We start from the raw sequence: 24,155 nt of genomic DNA on the forward strand, positions 1-24,155 counted from the left end.
TCTGGTACTGATTTTTGTTCTGTTGTCTTTTTGCACTGACTTGCATCATGTCATAAATCTTTCTTTTTTGGACATATATCTGGGTGGGTGTTTCATTTGAGTGTGTGCAATTCTGCGTCAAGACACTCATTGGGATGACCATGAAAAATAGGAGCTGAAGGGTCATGTGGGGATAAGATTATGTGAAACGAGCAGCAATGAGACGTCTGCACCTCCCTTGCAGGGTTGCGATGGAGACGACAGCTCCTGGCTGGGTGTGACGGGGATCCTCCTACGCTTCCTCCTCCTCAGGTGGTACTGTTGGCTCGACCTCATGAAGGCCAGGTTGTGCAGCATGCAGCAGACCACCATGAATATGGAGGTCCATCCAGGAGAGTCAGGCAATGGAACCTCTGCTTGAGGATCCCAATGCAGTGCTTGATTATGCACCTGGTGCCAGAATAGGCATGCTCAGCCGTTGTCCTGGGGTCCCGAAGTGCTGTCAGCAGCATGGTGGACAGGGGATATCCCTTGTTGCCAAGCAGCCATCCACAATCCTGATTTGGCCCGACGAAGAGGGTGGACACACTGGTCTGCCGCAGAATGAATGAATCATGGCTGCTGCCTGGACACCTGGCATCAACTGCCAGGTCACACACCATCTGCACATTGAGGGAGTGGAATTCCTTCCTATTGAAGACTTCAGGATGGTGTTGTGGCACCCTCAGGCCAACGTGCGTGCAGTCAATGGCACGCTGCACCCTGGGGAACCCTGCAGTCCGGACATATCGGGCCTGCCGCTCCACCTGCTTCTCCCTGGTCATCGGAAAGGAGACATAGTCCACCCTTCTCCTATATAGAGGATCGGTCACCTGCCTGAAGGAGCGATGGGCAGAGAATTGAAAGACGTTGGCTATGTCTGCAGTTGCAGATTGTAAAGACTCCGCAGCATAAAAATTCAGAGTTATGGTGACCTTGGTCTCAACGGTCAGAGCGGTCCTGAGCCTTGTATGAGGCTCCAGATCTTGGTGCAGGACATTGCCAAGCTCCCTCAGTTCGTCCTAAATCGGAGCCTTCGCAAGCATTGATAATCACCGAGCTCCAGGAAGGAGAACGGATGTCGGTGGACCCTTTGACGTAGGGCCTCCTTCCCCCAAGTCTGTGCTGGTCACCTCCCATGGCAGTTGACCGATTGCCTTCTCCCTGTTTCTCCTCATGTTCGGGAGCCTCTGCAGGCTGTTGCGGACAAGACTCTTGGCCCAGTATGTGGTGCGGGGGTTAAGCGTACCTGACCCCCCTCCCCACACCATCCATCTCCTGGCCACCCTGTCTATGTGCAGGTCTGCGCCCATCTGCAGGCCCTTCTGGATGTTGGGCAGCAATGGCTGCTGCCTCCCTTGCCCGCCACCTTCTCCTGCGTGCCACCCTGCATCTGACAAAGTGGACAAGGCGTTCCCCTGCCAACAGAGCCCATTCTGTGTGAAGGCTGAACCCTGACAAGCAGGCCTCTGTGGAGCACAGAATTAGGCCTACAAGCCAAGTGAACTGACCCAAAAAGCCAGCAGGGGTACTGTCCAACAAAAAGGTCACTTTTTAAACCTGAATATGGGTGGTGTAACCGCGTAGTGCACTCTGATGACGTCACTACGGCCGCAAGCCCCATACTGCAGGAGAAGTCGTTGACTTGCTGCGGAAGTCCACATCGCTGAAAAAGCTCCCACGCTGAAAATGCGTCGCAGGGGCCAAGTGACCGGAACACGGCAGCCAATCGATTTTGCCAAATGGCCGCCGAACACCCACGGTAACAGTCCTTCCCGGGACCCCAAATTTCAGCCACAATGTCTCCACAATGCGAGACACAAGACTTTATTTTAGGTTACATCTGAGAAATTTCCAGGCAACCAAAAAAAAAAATCAGACTGATCCAAAATTTGTCCAGTGGCAACATGACAATTTTGAAGGCAATTTTATTTTCTATACTAAATAACTGGAACCGTATAAACTTTGAAGAGACCTTAAACATTTCTTAAATCCATACCTGTTAAAGCTAGCATTCCTGTTCCATAACAATGTGCCTACTGGACAGTTTTCTCTGACAACTAATTTGACTTTGCAACTAAATATGAAATCTTGTGATTAATGAAAAAAAATCTAAAAAGTCAGCAACAGTCCTGCACTAATTTAACTAACATTCATCACCTAAAAGGTGTGGTGTAACAATTTAATTTAAATGCAACTTAAGCACAACACTTTGAATAGGTCAATATCTTACAAAACTTCTCTTCCAGTTGATATACATTCTGTGCATCCTTCACTAATGAGTGTTGCTTGCCAGTTTTGATCCAAATACCCCTTCAAAAATCAGTTTCCTTTGGTTTGTTGTGTATATCATGTACATACAAACAATACTTCGGTTATACATACAGGAAAGAAAATCTGTATTATGCTACCCTCCTAAAGTGAACAAGAACAACTTTATTAGAGATTCAACACGTGTAGCTGTTATCACCTGAGGCATCATCCATCTCCACTGACCTCCTGGTGACCACTGTGTTGCTGCCTGTAATTATCACACAAAACAATAGATTTTCAAGTTTCTTACTTTTCTGAAAAAGCACTAGATACCATCTTTTATATTTAGTCAGGTACAATACTGTGCAATTTTCCTAAATATTGGTAAACAACCGAAGCTTATAAGCGGTTATTCTGCAGATTTTCAGATAGAATACTCTTTCCTTAATGAGATCCTCCACACTAATTTGAGCAATCCACATACATTATTGGGAGAGGGGAGTAAAGGGGAATATAATTGAAAATAGCAAGAACATAGCTCCTTTACACATGCCATTACAATCCCAATGGATCCTCCTCATTGATTGCATTTACAAATACAAGAGTCCAGCCGGTTTGGTATCCTGCAGTTAACAACTGTGAAACGATATTTATATAAAATGATTTTGTTCAAAGTATACAAGTACGCAACAGTGGTAGTAATTAGTCATTATTAGTTATAAAATATAAACACTAGAAAGTTTGCGTGCAACACAAAAATAGAAGATTTTGCAAACAATGAGAACCTATTAAACACAGCAGGAAAGCACACGTTAGCAGAATGGGCAGACACATAAAATTGCATCTGCTATATGGATAAATTTGATGTTATACATTTTGGGAACAAAAACAAGGGACCGCATACTTAATGAAAAGTGTGAATGAACAGAGAACTAGGGTTTCAAATACAAGATTCTGTGAAAAATTAGTAAATATTGAAGCAGAGAAAGGTACAAAGCTATGGAGAAGGAGCAGGGCAGTGGAGTTAACTCTGAATTGCTCTACCAAAGAATCAGCAGACACAATGGATCAAATGGCCTCCTTCTGTGAATTAACATCTATGAACAAACAACTAGGATTTTGTAATTGTCAGGAGGCCCTGCGCCTGTTGCGCCAGCTGTAAAATTTTCATACGTAATTGTCGGGCAGTTTGGTGGGCAATTAGCCCAACTCTGCGCGAGCAATTAGGATTTCCCCGTTGGTGCGGTGTCAGATCACAAGTTTGATATTTCTGTCTATTTCAAAGGCAGCATGACAGCGTACTTGGGAGTATGCCGTCATACCAACCGCAAACTCTGGCCCACTATCTCAACAGAAAAAAAAAGGGAAATATGTGTTCCAGCTTATCTGTAACTACATAGCATAAACGAATTTCATTACTATACAACTGTTCTATTTGGAATTTTAGTACATTGTAATCCATTTGGCATTAATGCAAATCTGCTCACATTCCCAGTAACTGTGGTTGAATCATTGAAAATATTATATCTAGTCTTCCTCCTCTCCCACTCAATTTCAATCCAAGTAAATCCTCCACTAAATCAGTATTAAAAAGTTGATTTTGTGTCAAATTGGTAAGTTTTCAAAATGTCTTTGGTTCCTTGTTTGAGGTTTAACATTATTAGTAACTCCATGCACTAAATATTATTTGTATTTAAGCTAGACAGAAAATAAGTCAAACTGTACAAGATGAAACTTACCTGATAATTATATGCAGGATGCGGATAACCCATCTGGACTTGTGGTAATGCCACAGCAGGGGGACTGGGATATGAATATGTCTGCAAAATGGAAACAAAACCACACTTTGAATCCGATCTTCTACATGTAAAAGTGAACAATTTAAATGAGTAGTAATCACAATATTGTAATTAAGAGCTAAATGAGATCAAGATTACCAAAAAATGTAAATACTGAGAAAAGCATACAATCTCGTTTGACTCTAATGAAAGGTTAGGTACGAGAATGCAACAAACAAAAAGTACAGGATTCTACTAAGTCAATGCATCCATCAATATCTCTTCCCTGTACCCTAAAAACACACGGAAAGATTACAACATTAGGACATATGGATACTTTACCTGCATTTCATTATAGTTTTCCTTATTCTTTAACATTAACCATGCATATTAGATTGCTCCGCAAAATGGATTTTGGTATTGGCCTCCCCTCAGTGACAATGCTTGGGATGGTTCAGATGCTTCAAAAACTCCCATGATTTCTTCAACTTGGATCTTTGATCTCTTCGCAAGAGAGTTGCACAGATTTGCCTCACAGATCACCGAAAGATGAAAAAGCCGTAGTTAGCCCTATGCAACAAGATAAGTTAACTGTGCCCCACCTCAAGATTGTTTTACAATCTAAATAATGGGGGGGAAATTGCAGTCGGAGGCTTCCTTTGGACGAATGCCTCCGACCCGAAAAAAACCTACAAAAGTATCTCGTGGTCAAGGAGGAACGTAGGATTCTAGTCGGAGGCCTAGATTCACTGCGCAGCACATGGGAAGATGTCTTTCAGGTACATACATGCTGGAGTCACGTTGGCCTGGACCAACAATCAACTATGCAGTATTCTCATTGCTAAAAATTGGAACTCCGTTTGTACGAGTTCTCATTGCAGGTTCGACCTCCCAAATCCAAAGTTCCAAACTCCGGAATGTTCCAAAATCTGGATATCTCGTGATCCGTGGAGGGGTAGTCTGAAATTTGGAAAATGTTCCGAAATCCGGACATATATATATATTTTTTAAAAAACGACAATAACCGTATTTTGGGGGGAATTTTGCGCCAAAAATACTGTTAATCACTCAGCTATTTTTTTTTCAAAAAAAGCTCAGCGGTAAAAATCAGCGGAAATGGCAGTCCCGTCCTTGCCAACTTTACTCAGAGGGCGATACCGTTGAAAGTTGGGCCTTGGGAGCGGGGAAAACAAAAAAATTGCAAAAGACAAAAAAAATCTTAAGACACTTCACTATTGAATCGTTGTAAAAGACTTAACTTTTTTGCAGATCTTCCTACCTACCGCTGTCCTTAGAAACATGAAAAATAGGTGGAGTAGGCCCTTCGAGCCTGCACCACCATTCAATATCATGGCTGATCATTCCCTTAGTACCCCTTTCCTGCTTTCTCTCCATACCCCTTGATCCCTTTAGCTGTAAGGGCCATATCTAACTCTCTCTTCAATATATCCAATGAACTGGCATCAACAACTCTCTGCGGTAGAGAATTCTATAGGTTAACAACTCAGTGAAAAAGTTTCTCCTCATCTCAGTCCTAAATGGCCTACTCCTTATCCTCAGACTATGTCCCCTGGTTCTGGACTTCCCCAACATCGGGAACATTCTTCCCGCATCTAACCTGTCCAATCCCATCAGAATCTTATGTTTCTATGAGATCCCCTCTCATCCTTCTAAACTCCAGTGCATAAAGGCCCAGTTGATCCAGTCTCTCCTCATATGTCAGTCCAACCATCCTAGGAATCAGTCTGGTGAACCTATGCTGCACTCCCTCAATAGCAAGAACGTCCTTCCTCAGATTAGGAGACCAAAACTGAACACAATATTCCAGGTGAGGCCTCACCAAGGCCCTGTACACAGCTGCAGTAAGACCTCCCTACTCCTATACTCAAGTCCCCTAGCTAGGAAGGCCAACATGCCATTTGCCGCCTTCACCGCCTGCTGTACCTGCATGCCAACTTTCAATGACTGATGTACCATGACACCCAGGTCTCGTTGCACCTCCTCTTTTCCTAATCTGCCGCCATTCAGATAATATTCTGCCTTCATGTTTTTGCCCCCAAAGTGGATAACCTCACATTTATCCACGTTATACTGTATCTGCCATGCATTTGCTCACTCACCTAACCTGTCCAAGTCACCCTGCAGCCTCTTAGCGTCCTCCTCACAGCTCACACCACCACCTAGTCATCTGCAAACTTGGGAGATATTACACTCAATTCCTTCATCCAAACCATTAATGTATATTGTAAAGAGCTGGGGTCCCAGCACTGAGCCATGCGGCACCCCACTAGTCACTGCCTGCCATTCTGAAAAGGATCCGTTTATGCCGACTCTCTGCTTCCTGTCTGCCAACCAGTTTTCTATCCATGTCAGTACATTACCCCCAATACCATGCGCTTTGATTTTGCACACCAATCTCATGTGGGACCTTGTCAAAAAGCCTTTTGAAAGTCCAAATACACCATATCCACTGGTTCTCCCTTGTCCATTCTACTAGTTACATCCTCAAAAAATTCCAGAAGATTTGTCAAGCATGATTTCCCTTTCATAAATCCATGCCGACTAGGACCAATCCTGTCACTGCTTTCCAAATGCGCTGCTATTTCATCTTTAATAATTGATTCCAACATTGTCTCCACTACCGATGTCAGGCTAACCGGTCTATAATTACCCGTTTTCTCTCTTCCCTCCTTTTTTAAAAAGTGGTGTTACGTTAGCTACCCTCCAGTCCATAGGAACTGATCCAGAGTCGATAGACTGTTGGAAAATGATCACCAATGCATCCACTATTTCTAAGGCCATTTCCTCAAGTACTCTGGGATGCAGACTATCAGGCCCCGGGGATTTATCGACCTTCAATCCCCATCAATTTCCCGCCTAATAAGGATATCCTTCAGTTCCTCCTCCTCACTAGACCCTCGGTCCCCTAGTACCTCCGGAAGGTTATTTGTGTCTTCAGAACCAAAGTATTTGTTCAACTGGTCTGCCATTTCTTTGTTCCCCATTATAAATTCACCTGAATCTGACTGCAATGTTTGTGTTCACTAATCTTTTTCTCTTCACATATCTATAGAAGCTTTTGCAGTCAGGTTTTATTTTCCCAGCAAGTTTATTCTCATACTCTATTTTCCCCCTCCGAATTAAACCCTTTGTCCTCCTCTGCTGAATTCTAAATTTCTCCCAGTCCTCAGGTTTGCTATTTTTTCTGGCCAATTTATATGCTTCTTCCTTGGATTTAACACTATCCTTAATTTCCCTTGTTAGCTACGGTTGAGCCACCTTCCCTGTTTTATTTTTATTCCAGACAGGGATGTACAATTGTTGAAGTTCATCCATGTGATCTTTAAATGTTTGCCATTGCCTATCCACCATCAACCCGTTAAGTATCATTTGCCAGTCTATTCTAGCCAATTCACGTCTCATACCATCAAAGTTACCTTTCCTTAAGTTCAGGACCTTAGGGCCCAAGTTTCCACATGATTTGCGCCTGATTTTTAGGAGCAACTGGTGGAGAACGGACTATCTTAGAAATCGCAATTCTCCACATTTTTTTTTCTGCAGTTCTCGTCAGGTAGAACAGTTCCACTTTGGAACAGAATTTTTTCTTTAAAAGGGGGCGTGTCCGGCCACTGACGCCTGATTTCAAAGTTTCCACAGTGAAAACGTACTCCAAACTAACTTAGAATGGAGCAAGAGAAGATTTTTGTAGAACTGAAAAAACCTGTTCTACACATTAAAAAATCAGGCGCAGGTTACAAATTAGGCGTCCAGAACGAGGGGGGGGGGGAAGGGAAGTCATTAAATTCTATAATAAATCCTTATTTATACTTCTACAAATATTATACAAATAAATCCAACCTGAATAAACATTTATATGCAAAGAAAAGATTAAATAAACCATCTTCCTACCTGTGTGAAAGTGCTTCAGGCAGGCCTTTCGGGACCGAAGGCTGAACGGGCCGGCCCAAGACTTTGGGCAGGGCCTGTCCCCAGCACCAGATTTACAGGTAGGTGGCGTCGGGTCAGGTGGGGGAGAGAGAGGGGGAAGGGTCAGGTGGGGGAGAGAGAGGGGAAGGTCAGGTGGGGGAGAGAGAGGGGGAAGGGGAGGTCAGGTCGGATCCAGTCCGGGGGGGGGGGGGGGGGGGGGTGGGGGGAGTATAAGCAGGAGCGCGGGTCGGGGCCAGTCGGGGGGGCGGGAGCAGGAGCGCGGGTCGGGTCGGGTCCAGTCCGGGGGGGGGGGGGGGGGCGGCGGGGTGCGGGAGCAGGAGTCGGGTCGGGTCCAGTCGGGGGGGCGGGAGCAGGAGCGCGGGTCGGGTCCAGTCGGGGAGGGGGGGGTTGGGTCGGGTCCGGAGGCAGGGGGGAGCGGGTGTTGGGTCCAGTCCGGAGGCGGGGGGGGGAGCAGGATCTGGCCGTGGGAGAAGCCTTATTCACGCAGCCCCAGTGAGGCCATTCGGCCAGGGCTAGGGGTTGCGTGCTTCGGGTGCCTGGAGCTACTGCACTTGCGTGCCGCCCACTCCATGTGCAGAGGTCCCGGCACTGTTTTCAGCGCAAGGACCTGGCTCCGCCCCCCCACAGCTCGTGCTGGCTGCGCCGAGGGCCAGAGGACCTGCAGGTAGGTGGAGAATACGGAGGATTTTTTTAGGCCCACTTTGTGGCACGAAAAACAGGCGTCCAGGTCGGGACTGCGCCGTTCTAGGCGCGTGTGGAAACTTGGGCCCTTAGTCTCTGAATGAACTGTGTTACTCTCCATCTTCATAAAGAATTCTACCATATTATGGTCACTCTTCCCCAAGGGGTCTCGCACAAGATTGCTAATTAGTCCTTTCTCATTACACATCACCCAATCTAGGATGGCTAGCCCTCTCGTTGGTTCCTCGACATATTGGTTTAGAAAACCATCCCTAATACACTCCAGGAAATCCTCCTCCACCGTATTGCTACCAGTTTGGTTAGCCCAATCTACATGTAGATTAAAGTCGCCCATGATACCTTTACTGCACGCATTGCATCCCTAATTTCTTGTTTGATGCTGTCCCTAACCTTACTACTACTGTGGTGGTCTGTACACCCACTCGCGTTTTCTGCCCTTTGGTATTCCGTAGCTCCACCCATACAAATTCCACATCATCCAAGCTAATGTCCTTCCTTACTATTGCGTTAATTTCCTCTTTAACCAGCAATGCTACCCCACCTCCTTTTCCTTTCTATCTATCATTCTTGAATGTTGAATACCCCTGGATGTTGAGTTCCCAGCCTTGGTCACCCTGGAGCCATGTCTCCGTGATGCCAATTATATCATTCATTTATTGCTGCCTGTGCAGTTAATTCGTCCTCCTTATTACGAATACTCCTCACATTGAGGCACAGCCTTCAGGCTTGTCTTTTTAACACACTTTGCCCTTTTGGAATTTTGCTGTAATGTGGCCCTTTTTGATTTTTGCCTTGGGTTTCTCTGCCCTCCACTTTTAGTTTTCTTCTTTCTATCTTTTGCTTCTGCCCCCATTGTATTTCCTTCTGTCTCCCTGCATAGGTTCCCATCCCCCTGCCATATTAGTTTAACCCCTCCCTAATAGCACTGGCAAACACTCCCCCTAGGACATTGCGTTGCAGCCCGGAACCAGGTTTTTCTCGCCCAGAATACGGCCAGCCGAAGGGCTCCGAAATCCTGAAATACCCGAACCTTGGCCCGGGCGTTTCCGGATTAGAGACATCGGAAATATGTTCCGAAATCCGGAACAGCATCGGTGCTGAGGTTTCTGGATTTGTGGAGGTCGAACTTGTACAATGAGAATAAACCCCTAAAACATATATGGCATAATAAATAAAACACCTCACATATTTAAAATTAATTTAAATTAAATGTAATTAAATGTTTTAGAAAAAAACATTTAAGGAATTTTTTAAAAATTTGCTTTAATAGTGTTAAAAAAAAAACTTACCTTAATGAACAGGGTTTCTAAATATAAAAATGAGTGTTTAAATTTAATTTTTATATGTTTTAAAACTCTTATGCTGGTAAAAGTAAGCTATGTGCCTGCTTTTACCAAGAGTAAAAGTTTGAAGGACATTTGCTGGGTAAATAGCTCAATCTCTCCTGCACAGATGCCCTTTTCTCAGAGATGCAGAGAATCGGAAAAGCCGGCTTTCGGCGCATGAGCATTGCACCCCGAAAACCGGCTTTTGCAAGACCTCGCCGGGTTCACGTGCACTTCTTACGAACCTGGCCAGGCTGGAATTTTCGGTCCATTATTCACTTAACAAGTATGCAGTACATCAGAAGACCCTGAAGGACTAAATCTGTACATACATTTCACCAGTTCAATTATAGTGCATGTTATCAACTAGTGATATCAAAATCAGTCATTACACTATTAAGTAAAAGAGTCACATGACCCTAAGGCAAAACAAAGTATAAAAAAAGTTAAAAACGTAAATATGAACAAGTTAGAAAGAAATTATGCATCAACTACAAAGAAAGGCACACAAGGGAATGCCCATGAATCAAACTGGGAAAATCATAGAATGATACAGCTTAGGAGGCCATTCAGCCCATCGCACCTGTGTCAGCTCTTCTGAAAGTAAAAAAGCAAATACCATTGCCATCTTTGAATGATGGAACCTTTATAAAACATTGGTTAGGTCCCAGTTGAATTAGTCCCACACCCCTGCTCCTTACCTATAGCCCTGCAAATTTTTCCCCCTTGAAGTATTAATCCAATTCCCTTTTGAAAGTTTCGACTGCATCTGCTTCCACCACCATTTCAGGCACTGCATTCCAGATCATCATAACTCAGTGCATTAAAAAAACCTTTTCCTCACATCACCTCTGGTTCTTTTGCCAATTACCATAAATCTGTGCCCTCTGGTTACCAACCCTTCTGCCACTGGAAACAGTTTCTCCTTATTCACTATCAAAACCCTTAATGACTTTTAACACCGCGATCAAATTTCCCCTTAAACTTCTCTGTTCGAAGGAGAACAAATCCAGCTTCTCTAGCCTCTCCACATTACTGAAGTCCCACATCCCTGGTACCAATCACCTCTGCACACTGTGCAAGGCCTTGAGATCCTTCCTAAAGTGCGGGGCCCAAAATAGGCCACCAGATTCCAGCTGGGGCTTAACCAGTATTTTATAAAGGTTCCATCATTCACAGAGAACGATGGTATTTACTTTTCTACCTTTTGAATTTTTTGTTAAAGTTGTCATTGCAACATTAAATTCTCTTCTATCCAGATCATAATATTGCTGCCCATCTTTCTGTCTTCCACCATTTTCTCTCTCTAGTTCTTTGGTTCTTTGCTCTCTCTGGCTCCCACGTTCCTTGTAGTCAGACGCCCTTTCTCTCTCTAGCTCTGTAGTACTCAGTCATTTCTTTCTGGATCCTGGGCTACCCTCCTCTTTCTCTTATTTTAGCTCTCTCTTGTCCCAAAACATCCCCTCTCACCTCATTGCTCACCCCCACCACTCTGAGAACTCTGCGTACCTCCACCTCCAGTCACTTGTAAATCTCCCTCTCTGAGCCCCACTATTGGTGGCTCCACCTCCTTCGCCCCATTAAAGCCCACCTCTTTCAAGCTTTTAGTCACCCCACTTAATATCTCCTTCTTTAGCTTGGCATCCATTTTACCAGAAACGCCTGTGAAACGCCTTGAGAAATTTTCTATGTTAAAAGTTGCTATCCAATTGGAAGTTATTGTTTCTGATCGCTCAATCTCACCTTGTCTTGGTGCAAATAATCAGAAACATTTAAATTCGACATGTACATTAATAGCAAATTTCAAGTCTCTGTGGAGCAGCAGTGGCTGATGTGGCAATTCCAGAGTGGGAAATCTGATTTAGTGCACGAATCTAGCTTTTCATACCAAGAATGTAGCGGTAAAGAAAAACTTGTGTACAAGATAACTACATCTCCATTTTCTCAATGAACTATATTTCTCAGCAGGTAGTCAAAAACAAGACTAGTTCCAGACAAGCTTAAGCACAGAGCTTGGTAAATTGCAATCACAGTGTGCCGCAAACAGAGTGGAAGCTGGGAATTTGGTGACAGTAGAAATTCGGTGGAGAGGAGGAAGGCGGTTTCTCATGTCCAACTCAAAAGGAAGAGTGGAGCCACTGAACCGGAGGATTCGAAGTTAAGTTTCTAGTTTCTCAGTGGTTCTTAGACTTGAGTAAATCATTTAATTTAGTCTTTGGGTAGTTTGCTTTGAGGAATGAATAGATATATTGCAGTGCAGTTTAAACCAAATTAACAATTAAAATAAACTACAAAGTGATTTATATAAGTTTCTAATTTGAATGGAGGGACAGCTACGATCCATAGCCTGCAATTCCTACGCTATGAGGGAACTGCAGGACCTTCACATGTCTCGGAAGTCCATGTTTGCAGGAAATGACTCCAGCAGCTCAAACTCAAGCTTAGGGTTTTCTGAGCTTAAGGGACAGCTGGATTCACTGCACGGCATATGGATGGCCGAGTGTGTCCTGGATCCCAGGTCCCAGGAGGTGGTTATCCCATAGCCAGATAGAGTTCAGAATAGCAAGTGGGTGACCACTGGAAGGGAAGGAAGAGGCAGGTAGTGCAGGAATCCGGGAGCGTGGCACTCTCAAACTGATATTCAGCATTGAATAGTCAGGGGGACAGACAGGCAGCTCTGATACCGTCAACGTGAGACCCGCTTGGTATGTTGCATCCCTGGTGCCAGAATAAGGGACATCATGGAGAGGGTGCAGGACTGGGAAGGGTGTGGGGGAGAAAGCTGGAAGTCGTGGTCCATGTCAGAATCAACGACATAGGGAGGAAGAGGGTTGAGGTCTTGCAGTCAAAGTTTAAAGGAGATAGGAAGTTAAAAAGTAGGACCTCAAAAAGGTAGTAATCTCTGGATTACTCCCAGTGCCACGCATTAGAGAGAGTAGAAATGGGAAGATATGGCAGGTTAATGTGTGGCTAGAGACATGGTGCAGGAGGGAGGGCTTCAGATTCCTGGGACATTGGGACCAGTTCTGAGGCAGGAGGGACCTGTTCAAGATGGACAGGTTGCAAGTGAACAAAGCTGGGACCAAGATGCATAAACTAATTTGCCAGCGGATTGGGCACCAGGATTAGTATTAAAAAGTCAACACAGAGGACTGGAAGAGACAGTTATAGTTAGAATACAGAATTAGGTGGGATCATAGAAAATACAAAAAGATCTAAGTTAGGTTTAGAGTGCATGTGTGCAAATCCACAAAGTGTGGTTGATAAGGTTGGTAAGCTGCAGGCACAAATAGTCACTTGGGAATCTGATGTAATGACAATAACTGAGACCTGGTTCAAACAAGGAGAGGATTAAATGCGTAATATTCCTGGGTACAAGGTAATCAGGAAAGATAGAAAGTGGAGGGTGGGGGGGAGAAAGGAAGAGGGGGTAACAATTTTGATTAAGGAAAATATCACAGTGTTGGAAAGAGAGAATTTCCTTGATGGATTAAAGACAAAATCTATTTGGTTGGAGTTGAGAAACAATAAGAAGCGATCACATTACTTGGTGCATTTTATAGGCCACCAAACAGTGGGAAGGAGAGGAGCAGATTTGCAAAGAAATTACTGAGCAGTGCAATAACTATAGAGTAGTGATAATAGGAGATTTTTACTACTCCAATATTAAATGGGGCACTAATTGTGTTGAGAACAGAAATGGGGAGGAATCTCTAAAATGTGTACAGGAAAATTTCCTTGATCAGCATATTTCCTGCCCAACAAGGAAGGAGGCATTGCTGGATCTAAGGGAATGAAGTGGGTCAAGTGGAGAATGTCACAGTTGGAGAACATCTCGGGAATAGTGATCATAGTATCGCCAGGTTTAGATTGGCGATGGGGAAGGACAAGGATCAAGCTAAATTAAAAATACTTTAATTGCAGGTCGGCTAATTTCAGCGAATTGAGAAAGGATCTGGCTGTGGTAATTTGGAGCCAATGACTGACAAGCAAAAATGTAATGGAGCAATAGGCGGCCTTTAAAGAGGAGGTGGTTGGGGTACAGTCCAGGTATATTCTTACAAGGGGGAAAAGGGAGGGCAACCCAAAGCCATCGCTCCCTGGATGATGGAGTTAAGAGTAGGATGAAGCAGAAAAAGGGGGCATACGACAGACGTCAGCTTGATAATATAAGGGAGAATCAGGCTAAATATAAAAAGGTAGAGGAGAAATGAAAAAAAGGAAATAAGAGGGGCAAAGAGACAGTAAGAGAATAGATTGACGGCAAACAAAGGGGAAATCCAAAGGTCTTCGATAGGCATATTAATAAAAAGGATCGTCAAGAGGAGCAGTGGAGCCAATCAGGGACCAAAATAGAAACATAGAAAATAGGTGCAGGAACAGGCCATTCAGCCCTTCTAGCCTGCATCGCCATTCAATGAGTTCATGGCTGAACATGAAACTTCAGTACCCCCTTCCTGCTTTCTCGCCATAACCCTTGATCCCCCAAGTAGTAAGGACTTCATCTAACTCCCTTTTGAATATATTTAGTGAATTGGCCTCAACTACTTTCTGTGGTAGAGAATTCCATAGGTTCACCACTCTCTGGGTGAAGAAGTTTCTCCTCATCTCGGTCCTAAATGGCTTACCCCTTATCCTCAGACTGTGACCCCTGGTTCTGGACTTCCCCAACATTGGGAACATTCTTCCTGCATCTAACCTGTCTAAACCCATCAGAATTTTAAACGTTTCCATGATGTCCCCTCTCATTCTTCTGAACTCCAGTGAATACAAGCCCAGTTGATCCAGTCTTTCTTGATAGGTCAGTCCCGCCATCCCGGGAATCAGTCTGGTGAATCTTCGCTGCACTCCCTCAATAGCAAGAATGTCCTTCCTCAAGTTAGGAGACCAAAACTGTACACAATACTCCAGGTGTGGCCTCACCAAGGCCCTGTACAACTGCAGTAACACCTCCCTGCCCCTGTATTCAAATCCCCTCGCTATGAAGGCCAACATTCCATTTGCTTTCTTAACCGCCTGCTGTACCTGCATGCTAACCTTCAATGACTGATGTACCATGACACCCAGGTCGCGTTGCACCTTCCCTTTTCCTAATCTGTCACCATTCAGATAATAGTCTGTCTCTCTGTTTTTACCACCAAAGTGGATAACCTCACATTTATCCACATTATACTTCATCTGCTACGCATTTGCCCACTCACCTAACCTATCCAAGTCACTCTGCAGCCTCATAGCATCCTCCTCGCAGCTCACACTGCCACCCAACTTAGTGTCATCCGCAAATTTGGAGATACTGCATTTAATCCCCTCGTCTAAATCATTAATGTACAATGTAAACAGCTGGGGCCCCAGCACAGAACCTTGCGGCACCCCACTAGTCACTGCCTGCCATTCTGAAAAGTACCCGTTTACTCCTAGTCTTTGCTTCCTGTCTGACAACCAGTTCTCAATCCACGTCAGCACACTACCCCCAATCCCATGTGCTTTAACTTTGCACATTAATCTCTTGTGTGGGACCTTGTCGAAAGCCTTCTGAAAGTCCAAATATACCACATCAACTGGTTCTCCTTTGTCCACTTTACTGGAAACATCCTCACAAAATTCCAGAAGATTTGTCAAGCATGATTTCCCTTTCACAAATCCATGCTGACTTGGACCTATCATGTCACCATTTTCCAGATGCACTGCTATGACATCCTTAATAATTGATTCCATCATTTTACCCACTACTGAGGTCAGGCTGACCGGTCTATAATTCCGTTTTCTCTCTCCCTCCTTTTTTAAAAAGTGGGGTTACATTGGCTACCCTCCACTCCATAGGAACTGATCCAGAGTCAATGGAATGTTGGAAAATGACTGTCAATGCATCCGCTATTTCCAAGGCCACCTCCTTAAGTACTCTGGGATGCAGTCCATCAGGCCCTGGGGATTTATCGGCCTTCAATTCCATCAATTTCCCCAACACAATTTCCCGACTAATAAAGATTTCCCTCAGTTCCCCCTCCTTACTAGACCCTCTGACCCCTTTTATATCCGGAAGGTTGTTTGTATCCTCCTTCGTGAATACCGAACCAAAGTACTTGTTCAATTGGTCTGCCATTTCTTTGTTCCCAGTTATGACTTCCCCTGATTCTGACTGCAGGGGACCTACGTTTGTCTTTACTAACCTTTTTCTCTTTACATACCTATAGAAACTTTTGCAATCCACCTTAATGTTCCCTGCAAGCTTCTTCTCGTACTCCATTTTCCCTGCCCTAATCAAACCCTTTGTCCTCCTCTGCTGAGTTCTAAATTTCTCCCAGACCCCAGGTTCGCTGCTATTTCTGGCCAATTTGTATGCCACTTCCTTGGCTTTAATACTATCCCTGATTTCCCTAGATAGCCACGGTTGAGCCACCTTCCCTTTTTTATTTTTACGCCAGACAGGAATGTACAATTGTTGTAATTCATCCATGAGGTCTCAAAATGTCTGCCATTGCCCATCCAGTCAACCCCCTATCATTCGCCAATCTATCCTAGCCAATTCACCCCTCATACCTTCAAAGTTACCCTTCTTTAAGTTCTGGACCATGGTCTCTGAATTTACTGTTTCATTCTCCATCCTAATGCAGAATTCCACCATATTATGGTCACTCTTCCCCAAGGGGCCTCGCACAATGAGATTGCTAATTAATCCTCTCTCATTACACAACACCCAGTCTAAGATGGCCTCCCCCCTAGTTGGTTCCTCGACATATTGGTCTAGAAAACCATCCCTTATGCACTCCAGGAAATCCTTCTCCACCGTATTACTTCCAGTTTGGCTAGCCCAATCTATGTGCATATTAAAGTCACCCATTATAACTGCTACACCTTTATTGCATGCACCCCTAATTTCCTGTTTGATGCCCTCCCCAACATCCCTATTACTGTTTGGAGGTCCGTACACAACTCCTACTAACGTTTTTTGCCCTTTAGTGTTCTGCAGCTCTACCCATATAGATTCCACATCATCCAAGCTAATGTCTTTCCTAACTATTGCATTAATCTCCTCTTTAACCAGCAATGCTACCCCACCTCCTTTTCCTTTTATTCTATCCTTCCTGAATGTTGAATACCCCTGAATGTTGAGTTCCCAGCCCTGATCATCCTGGAGCCACGTCTCCGTAATCCCAAAATGGAGAACTATTGGAGACAGAAGGCATGGCTGAGGTACTAAATGAGTAATTTGCATTGCTGTTTACCAAGGAAGAGGTTGTTGCCAAAGCATAAAAGGTGCAGTAGCAGCATGGATACAAAATTGGCTAAGGAATTGAAAACAGAGTTGTGGTGGATGGTTGTCTGTCAGATTGGAGGGGGTCTATACAGTGGCGTTCCCCCAAGGTTCAGTACTGGGACCACTGCTTTTTAAATATATATTAATGGCTTGGACTTGGGGGTACAGGGCACAATTTCAAAATTTGCAGATTCCAAGTTTCGTGTCAACATTGAGGAAGATCGTGATAGACTTCATGAAGACATAGATAGGCTGGTGGAATGGGCAGACACATGGCAGATGAAAGTCATCTCATCAGTGTGAGGTGATGCATTTGCTAGAATGAATGAGGAGAGACCATAGACAGTAAATGGTACAATTTTATATGGAGTGCAAGAACTTGGGCACAAATCTTTCAAGATATCAGGATAGGTTAACAATGCAGTTAATAAAGCATATGGGATCCTGGTCTTTATAAATAGAGGCATACAGTACAAAAGCCAGGAAGTTATGGCAAACCTATAAAAGACACTAGTTCGGCCTAGCTGGAGTATTGTCAAATTCTGGGCATCACACTTTCAGAAAGACGTGAAGGGTTTGTAGAGAGTACAGAAGAGATTTACCAGAATGGTTCTAGGAATAAGGGAATAGTTATGTGGAGGGGTTGTTTTCCGTGGGGCAGAGAAGGCCAAGAGGTGAATTGATAGAGGTCTAAAATCATGGAAGGATTTAGAGAGAGTAATTGGAGAGAACATAAGAACATAATAGGAGCAGGAGTCGGCCATTTGGCCCCTCAAGCCTGCTCCACCATTCAATAAGATCATGGCTGATCTGATCATGGTCTCAACACCACTTCGCCGCCCATTCCCCATAAGCCTGGACTCCCTTATCATTCAAAAATCTGTATCTCCACCTTAAATATATTCAAAGACTCAGCCTCCACAGCTCTCTGGGGTAGAGAATTCCACAGATTCACAACCCTCAGAAGAAGTTCCTCGTCATTTCGGTTTTAAATGGGCGACCCCTTATTCTGAAACTATGCCCCATAGTTCTAGATTTCCCCATGAGGGGAAACATTGCGCCCAAGTTTCCACATGATTCGTGCCTGATTTTTAGGAGCAACTGGTGGAGAACGGACTATTTTAGAAATCGCAATTCTCCACATTTTTTTTTCTGCAGTTCTAGTCAGGTAGAACAGTTCTACTTTAGAACAGAAGTTTTTCTTCAAAAGGGGGCGTGTCCAGCCACTGACGCCTGATTTCAAAGTTTCCACAGTGAAAATGTACTCCAAACTAAAGTAGAATGGAGCCAGTGAAGATTTTTGTAGAACTGAAAAAATCTGTTCTACACATTAAAAAATCAGGCGCAGGTTACAAATTAGGCGCCCAGAACGAGGTGGGGGGGGGAGGGGAACTCATTAAATTCGACAATAAATCCTTATTTATACTTCTACAAATATTATACAAATAAATCCAACCTGAATAAACATTTATAAGCCAAGAAAAGATTAAATAAACCATCTTCCTACCTGTGTGAAAGTGCTTCAGCCAGGGAGAATTCTGCAGCCGTTCGTGCCGCTGAGCGGGAGGGAGGGAGGGAGGGAGAGAGAAAAGAGAGAGAGAGAAAAGAGAGAGAGAGAAAGAGAGAGAGAGAGAGAGAGAGGTCGGGGAACAGGAGCGGGGGGGTCGGGGAACAGGAGCGCGGGTCGGGTCGGGTCAGTCGGGGGGGGAGCGGGTCTCGGGTCGGGTCGGGGGGGGAGCGGGTGTCGGGTGGGGTCTGGTCGGCAGGCGGGGGGAGCGAGTATCGAGTCTGGTCGGGTGGGGAGCAGGAGCTGGCCATGGGAGGAGCCTCATTCACGCAGCCCCAGTGAGGCCATTCAGCCAGGGCTAGGGACTGCGTGCTTCGGGCCCCTCCCACACAGTTCGGCGCCTGGAGCTACTGCACTTGCCTGCCGACTGTAGCGCGCATGTGCAGAGGTCCCGGCACTGTTTTCAGCGCAGGGACCTGGCTCCGCCCCCCCACAGCTCGTGCTGGCTGCGCCGAGGGCCACAGGACCTGTAAGTAGGTGGAGAATACCGAGGATTTTTTTTAGGCGCCGTTTTAGGCGCGAAAAACGGGCGCCCAGCTCGGAAGGGCGCCCGTTTTTTTTCTTGTGGAAACTTGGGCCCATTCTCTCTGCATCTACCCTGTCAAGCCTCCTCAGAATCTTGTGTTTCAATAAGATCACCTCTCATTCTTCTAAACTCCAATGAGTATAAGCCCAACCTGCTCAACCTTTCTTCATATGACAACCCCTTCATCTCAGGAATCAACCTCGTGAATCTTCTCTGAACTGCCTCCAATGCAAGTATACCCTTCCTTAAATAAGGAGACCAATACTGTACACAGTACTCCAGGTGTGGTCTTAGCAACGCCCTGTACAGTTCTGGCAGGACTTCTACTTTTATACTCCATTCCTCTTGCAATAAAGGCCAACATTCCATTTGCCTTCCTGATTATTTGCTGTACCTGCATGCTAACCTTTGGCGTTTATGTACAAGGATCCCCAGATCCCTTTAATGCAGCATTTTGCAATCGCCCCCCATTTAAGTAATTTGTTTTTTTATTTTTCCTACCAAAATGGATAATCTCATTTTCCCACATTATAGTTCATCTGCCAAATTTTTGCCCACTCACTGAGCCTCTCTATGTCCCTTTGTAGATTCTTTACATCCTCCTCACAACTTGCTTTCCCACCTATCAGCAAATTTGGCTACATTACACTCGGTCCCTTCATCCAAGTCATTAATATAAATTGTAAATAGTTGAGGCCCCAGCACCAATCCCTGTGGCACCCCACTAGTTATAGTTTGCCAACCTGTTTTCCTGAGTTTTCTGTTAACCAATCCTCTATCCACGCTAATATATTACCCCCAACCACATGAGCTCTTATCTTATGCAGTAACCTTGTGTGGCACCTTATTGAATACTTTCTGGAAATCCAAATACATGACATCTACTGCTTCCTCTTTATCCAGTCTGCTTGTTACATCCTCAAAGACGCCAGCAAATTTGTCAAACATGATATCCCCTTCATAAAACCATGCTGACTATGCTTGACTGCATTATGATTTTCTAAATGTCCTGCTACTTCCTTAATGATGGACGCTAGCATTTTCCCAATGTTGGGCTAACTAGTCTATAGTTTCCTGCTTTCTGTCCTCCCTCCTTTCCTAAATAGGAGTGTTACATTTGCGGTTTTCCAGTCCGCTGGGACCTTTTTGCAGAATTCAGCGAATTTTGGTAGATCACAACCAATGCATCCACCATCTCTGCAGCCACTTCTTTTAAGACCCTAGGATGCAGGGCATCAGATCCAGGGGATTTGTCCACCTTTAGACCCATTAGTTTGCTGAGTACTTTATCTCTAGTGATAGTTTTAAGTTTCCCGCTCCCCGCCATAGTTCCTTGATAATCAATTATTGGGGTGCTTTTAGTGTCTTCTACCATGAAGATCGATACAAAATATTTGTTCAAAGTCTCTACCATTTCCCTGTTTCCCATTATTAATTTTCCAGTCTCCTCCTCCTGTTTCCAATGGCTGAAGGGCTAATAACAAGAGGGCAGAGATTTGTGATTGGCAAAAGAACAAGAGGACTGAGAAAAAAATGTTTTTACGCAAGGAGTGGTTAGAATTTGGAATGCACGGCCTGATGGGGTAGGGTCGTGGACACAGATTCAATAGTAACCTTCAAAAAGGAAATAGGATAAATACCTGAAGGAAAAAAATTGCATGGATATAGCGAAAGAGCAGAGGAGGGGGACTAACTGGATTGCTCCTCAAAAGAGCCGGCGCAAACCCAATGGGCCGAATGACTGCCTTCTGTGCTGTACTATTCCATGATTGTATGAAACAGCAATGAGACATTTGAGAATATGCCAGTAAGAATAAAATTTGCTGCAAAATAAGTTCCAATAAAAGACAAAAATAAGTACCACTAAGTGGAAAACATAAAATGTCACAATGAGACATAGTTCTAAATTGAAGAAATAATAAGGGGTTGACCAGGAGTAGTCTTAGGCAGTCCCTCAGAGTCAAGGATGACTTGTTTCCACCCTAATACAAGGGTAGCCTTGAGGAGGAGTTCATAGAGTGTATCCGGGATAGTTTCCTTGAACAGTACGTTGCGGAACCAACCAGGGAGCAGGCTATCTTAGATCTAGTATTGTGTAATGAGGCAGGATTAATAAATGAACTCATAGTAAAAGATCCTCTAGGAATGAATGACCATAATATGGTTGAATTTCAAATTCAGTTGGAGGGTGAGAAAGTTGGTTTCAAACCAGAGTCCTAAGCTTAAATAAAGGAGACTGCAAAGGTATGAGGGCAAAGTTGGCTAAAGTGGACTGGGGAAATGGGACGGTTGATGAACAGTGGCAGACATTTTAAGGAGATATTTCATAACTCGCAACAAAAATATATCCCAATGAGAAGGAAAGACTATAAGAGAGGGGATAACCATTCATGGCTAACTAAGGAAATAAGGGAGGGTATCAAATTGAAAACAAAGACATACAATGTGGCCAAGACTAATGGGAGGCCAGAGAATTGGGACATTTTTAAAAGCCAGCAGAGAACAACTAAAAAAAAAATTGTGGGGGGGGGGTGGAAAAGAGAGATTATAGAAGTAAACTAGCACGAAATATAAAAACAGATAGTAAGAGGTACAGGTACATAAAAAGGAAGAGTGGATAAAGTAAATGTTGCTCCCCTGGAGGATGAGACTGGGGAATTAATAATGGAGAACAGGAAAATGGCAGAGACGTCGAACAAATATTTTGCATCGGTCTTCACGGTAGAAGACACTAAAAACATCCCAATAGTGGATAATCAAGGGGCTATAGGTAGGGAAGAACTTAATACAATCACAAATGAAATAGTACTAGGTAGAATAATGGGACTAAAGGCAGACAAGTCCCCTGGGCCTGATGCCTTACATTCTGGAATCTTAAGAGAAGTGGCTGCAGATAGTGCATGCATTGGTTGTAATCTACCACAATTGCCTGGATTCTGGGGCAGTCCCAGCAGATTGGAAAACCGCAAATGTAACGCCCCTATTTAAAAAAGGAGGCAGTCAAAAAGCAGGAAACTATAGACCAGTTAGCCTAACATCTGCCGTTGGAAAATTGCTAGAGACCATTATGAAGCAGAGCGGGACAAATTAGAAAAGCATGAATTAAGTAGAGTCAGCATGGTTTTATGAAAGGGAAATCATGTTTGACAAATGTGCTGGAGTTCTTTGAGGATGTAACGAGCTGGATGGCTAAGAGGGGAGCCAGTGGATGTGGTGTATTTGGATTTCCAGAAGGCATTCGAAAAGGTGCCACATAAGAGGTTACTGCACAAGATAAAAGCTCACTGGGTTCGGGGTAATATATTAGCGTGGATAGAGGATTGGCTAACTAACAGAAAACAGAGTCGGGATAAATGGGTCATTTTCTGGTTGGCAAACAGTGACTAGTGGGGTGCTGCAGGGATCGGTGCTGGGTCCTCAACTATTTACAATCTATATTAATGACTTGGATGAAGGGACCGAGTGTAATGTAGCCAAGTTTGCTGATGATACAAAGATGGGTGGGAAAGCAAATTGTGAGAAGACAAAAAATCTGCAAAGGGATAGAGACAGGCTAAATGAGTGGGCAAAAATTTGACAGTTGGAGCATAATGTGGGAAAATGTAAGGTTATCCACTTTGGCAGAAATAGAAAAGCAAATATTTACTTTGCAATTTTTCTCCATTTAAGTTGAGACATTTGGGGGTCCTTGTGCATGAAACACAAAAAGTTAGTATGCAGGTACAGCAAGTAATCAGGAAGGCAAATGGAATGTTGGCCTTTATTGCAAGGGGGAAGAGTATAAAAGCAGAATAGTCCTGCTACAACTGTACAGGGTATTGATGAGGTCACACCTGGAGTACTGTGTACAGTTTTGGTCTCCGTATTTAAGGAAGGATATACTTGCATTGGAGGCTGTTCAGAGAAGGTTCACTCGGTGGATTCCGGAGAAGAGCGGGTTGACTTATGAAGATAGGTTGAGCCTATACACATTGGAGTTCAGATGAATGAGAGGTGATCTTATCGAAACATAAGATAATAATGGGGCTTCAACAAGGTGGATGCAGAGAGGCTATTTCCACTCATAGGGGAAACTAAAACTAAAGAACATAGTCATTTAAAAGTGAGATGAGGAGAAATTTCTTCTAAGGAGAGCTGGAAATCTATGGAATTGTCTACCCCAGAGAGCTGTGGAGGCTGGTTCATTGAATATATTTAAGGCGGAGATACAGATTTTTGAGCGATAAGGGAGTAAGGGGTTATGGGGAGCGGACAGGGAAGTGGAGCTGAGTCGTTATCAGATCTGCCATGATCTTATTGAACGGCGGAGCAGGTTCAAGGCGCCAAATGGCATACTCCTGCTCCTATTTCTTATGTTACGTTCTACCCTAACATGAGTTCTCAGGTGACTGATGAGACCAATGCAGGACCCTACAGTCTCTGTCACAGGTGAGGGTTGAAGGGACGGTTGGGTGGGGTCCATCGGTTGTTGTACATTCCTTCGGCTGTTTGTGCTTGGCTACTGCGTGCACCCGGCGAAGAGACTAGAGGTGTCTGGCGCCTTCCCGGATGTTTCTCCTCTACTTTGACCGGTCTTGGGCCAGAGATTCCCAGTGTTAGTGGGGACGTTGCATTTTTTCAAGGGGGTCCTTGAAGCATTTCCTCTACCCACCTGGGACTTGTCTGCCATGTCGGAGCTGAGTAGAGCACTTGTTTTTGGAGTTTAGTATCGGGCATGTGGATGATGTGGCCCATCCATCAAGAGTTGATCGAGCGTGGTCAATGCTGGGGATGTTGGCCCGAA

The 24,155-nt window shown here is 44.4% G+C and overlaps 1 protein-coding gene across 8 annotated transcripts in view; it reads right to left on the reverse strand.

Moving 5' to 3' along the window:
• dazl (deleted in azoospermia-like) overlaps nt 1-24,155 on the reverse strand; it is a 160,051-nt gene that overhangs the window by 63,740 nt on the left and 72,156 nt on the right. For all 8 annotated transcript variants that reach the window (XM_070881249.1, XM_070881246.1, XM_070881247.1 and 5 more), the window contains 2 exons: nt 4,011-4,091; nt 2,489-2,539 (listed from right to left, as the gene is read on the reverse strand). In XM_070881249.1, coding sequence (XP_070737350.1) covers nt 2,489-2,539; nt 4,011-4,091 — 132 coding nt within the window. The remainder of the gene's footprint in view (nt 1-2,488; nt 2,540-4,010; nt 4,092-24,155) is intronic.

Source organism: Pristiophorus japonicus, chromosome 5, assembly GCF_044704955.1.
Source record: "Pristiophorus japonicus isolate sPriJap1 chromosome 5, sPriJap1.hap1, whole genome shotgun sequence".
In the NCBI taxonomy this organism is placed as follows: domain Eukaryota; kingdom Metazoa; phylum Chordata; class Chondrichthyes; family Pristiophoridae; genus Pristiophorus; species Pristiophorus japonicus.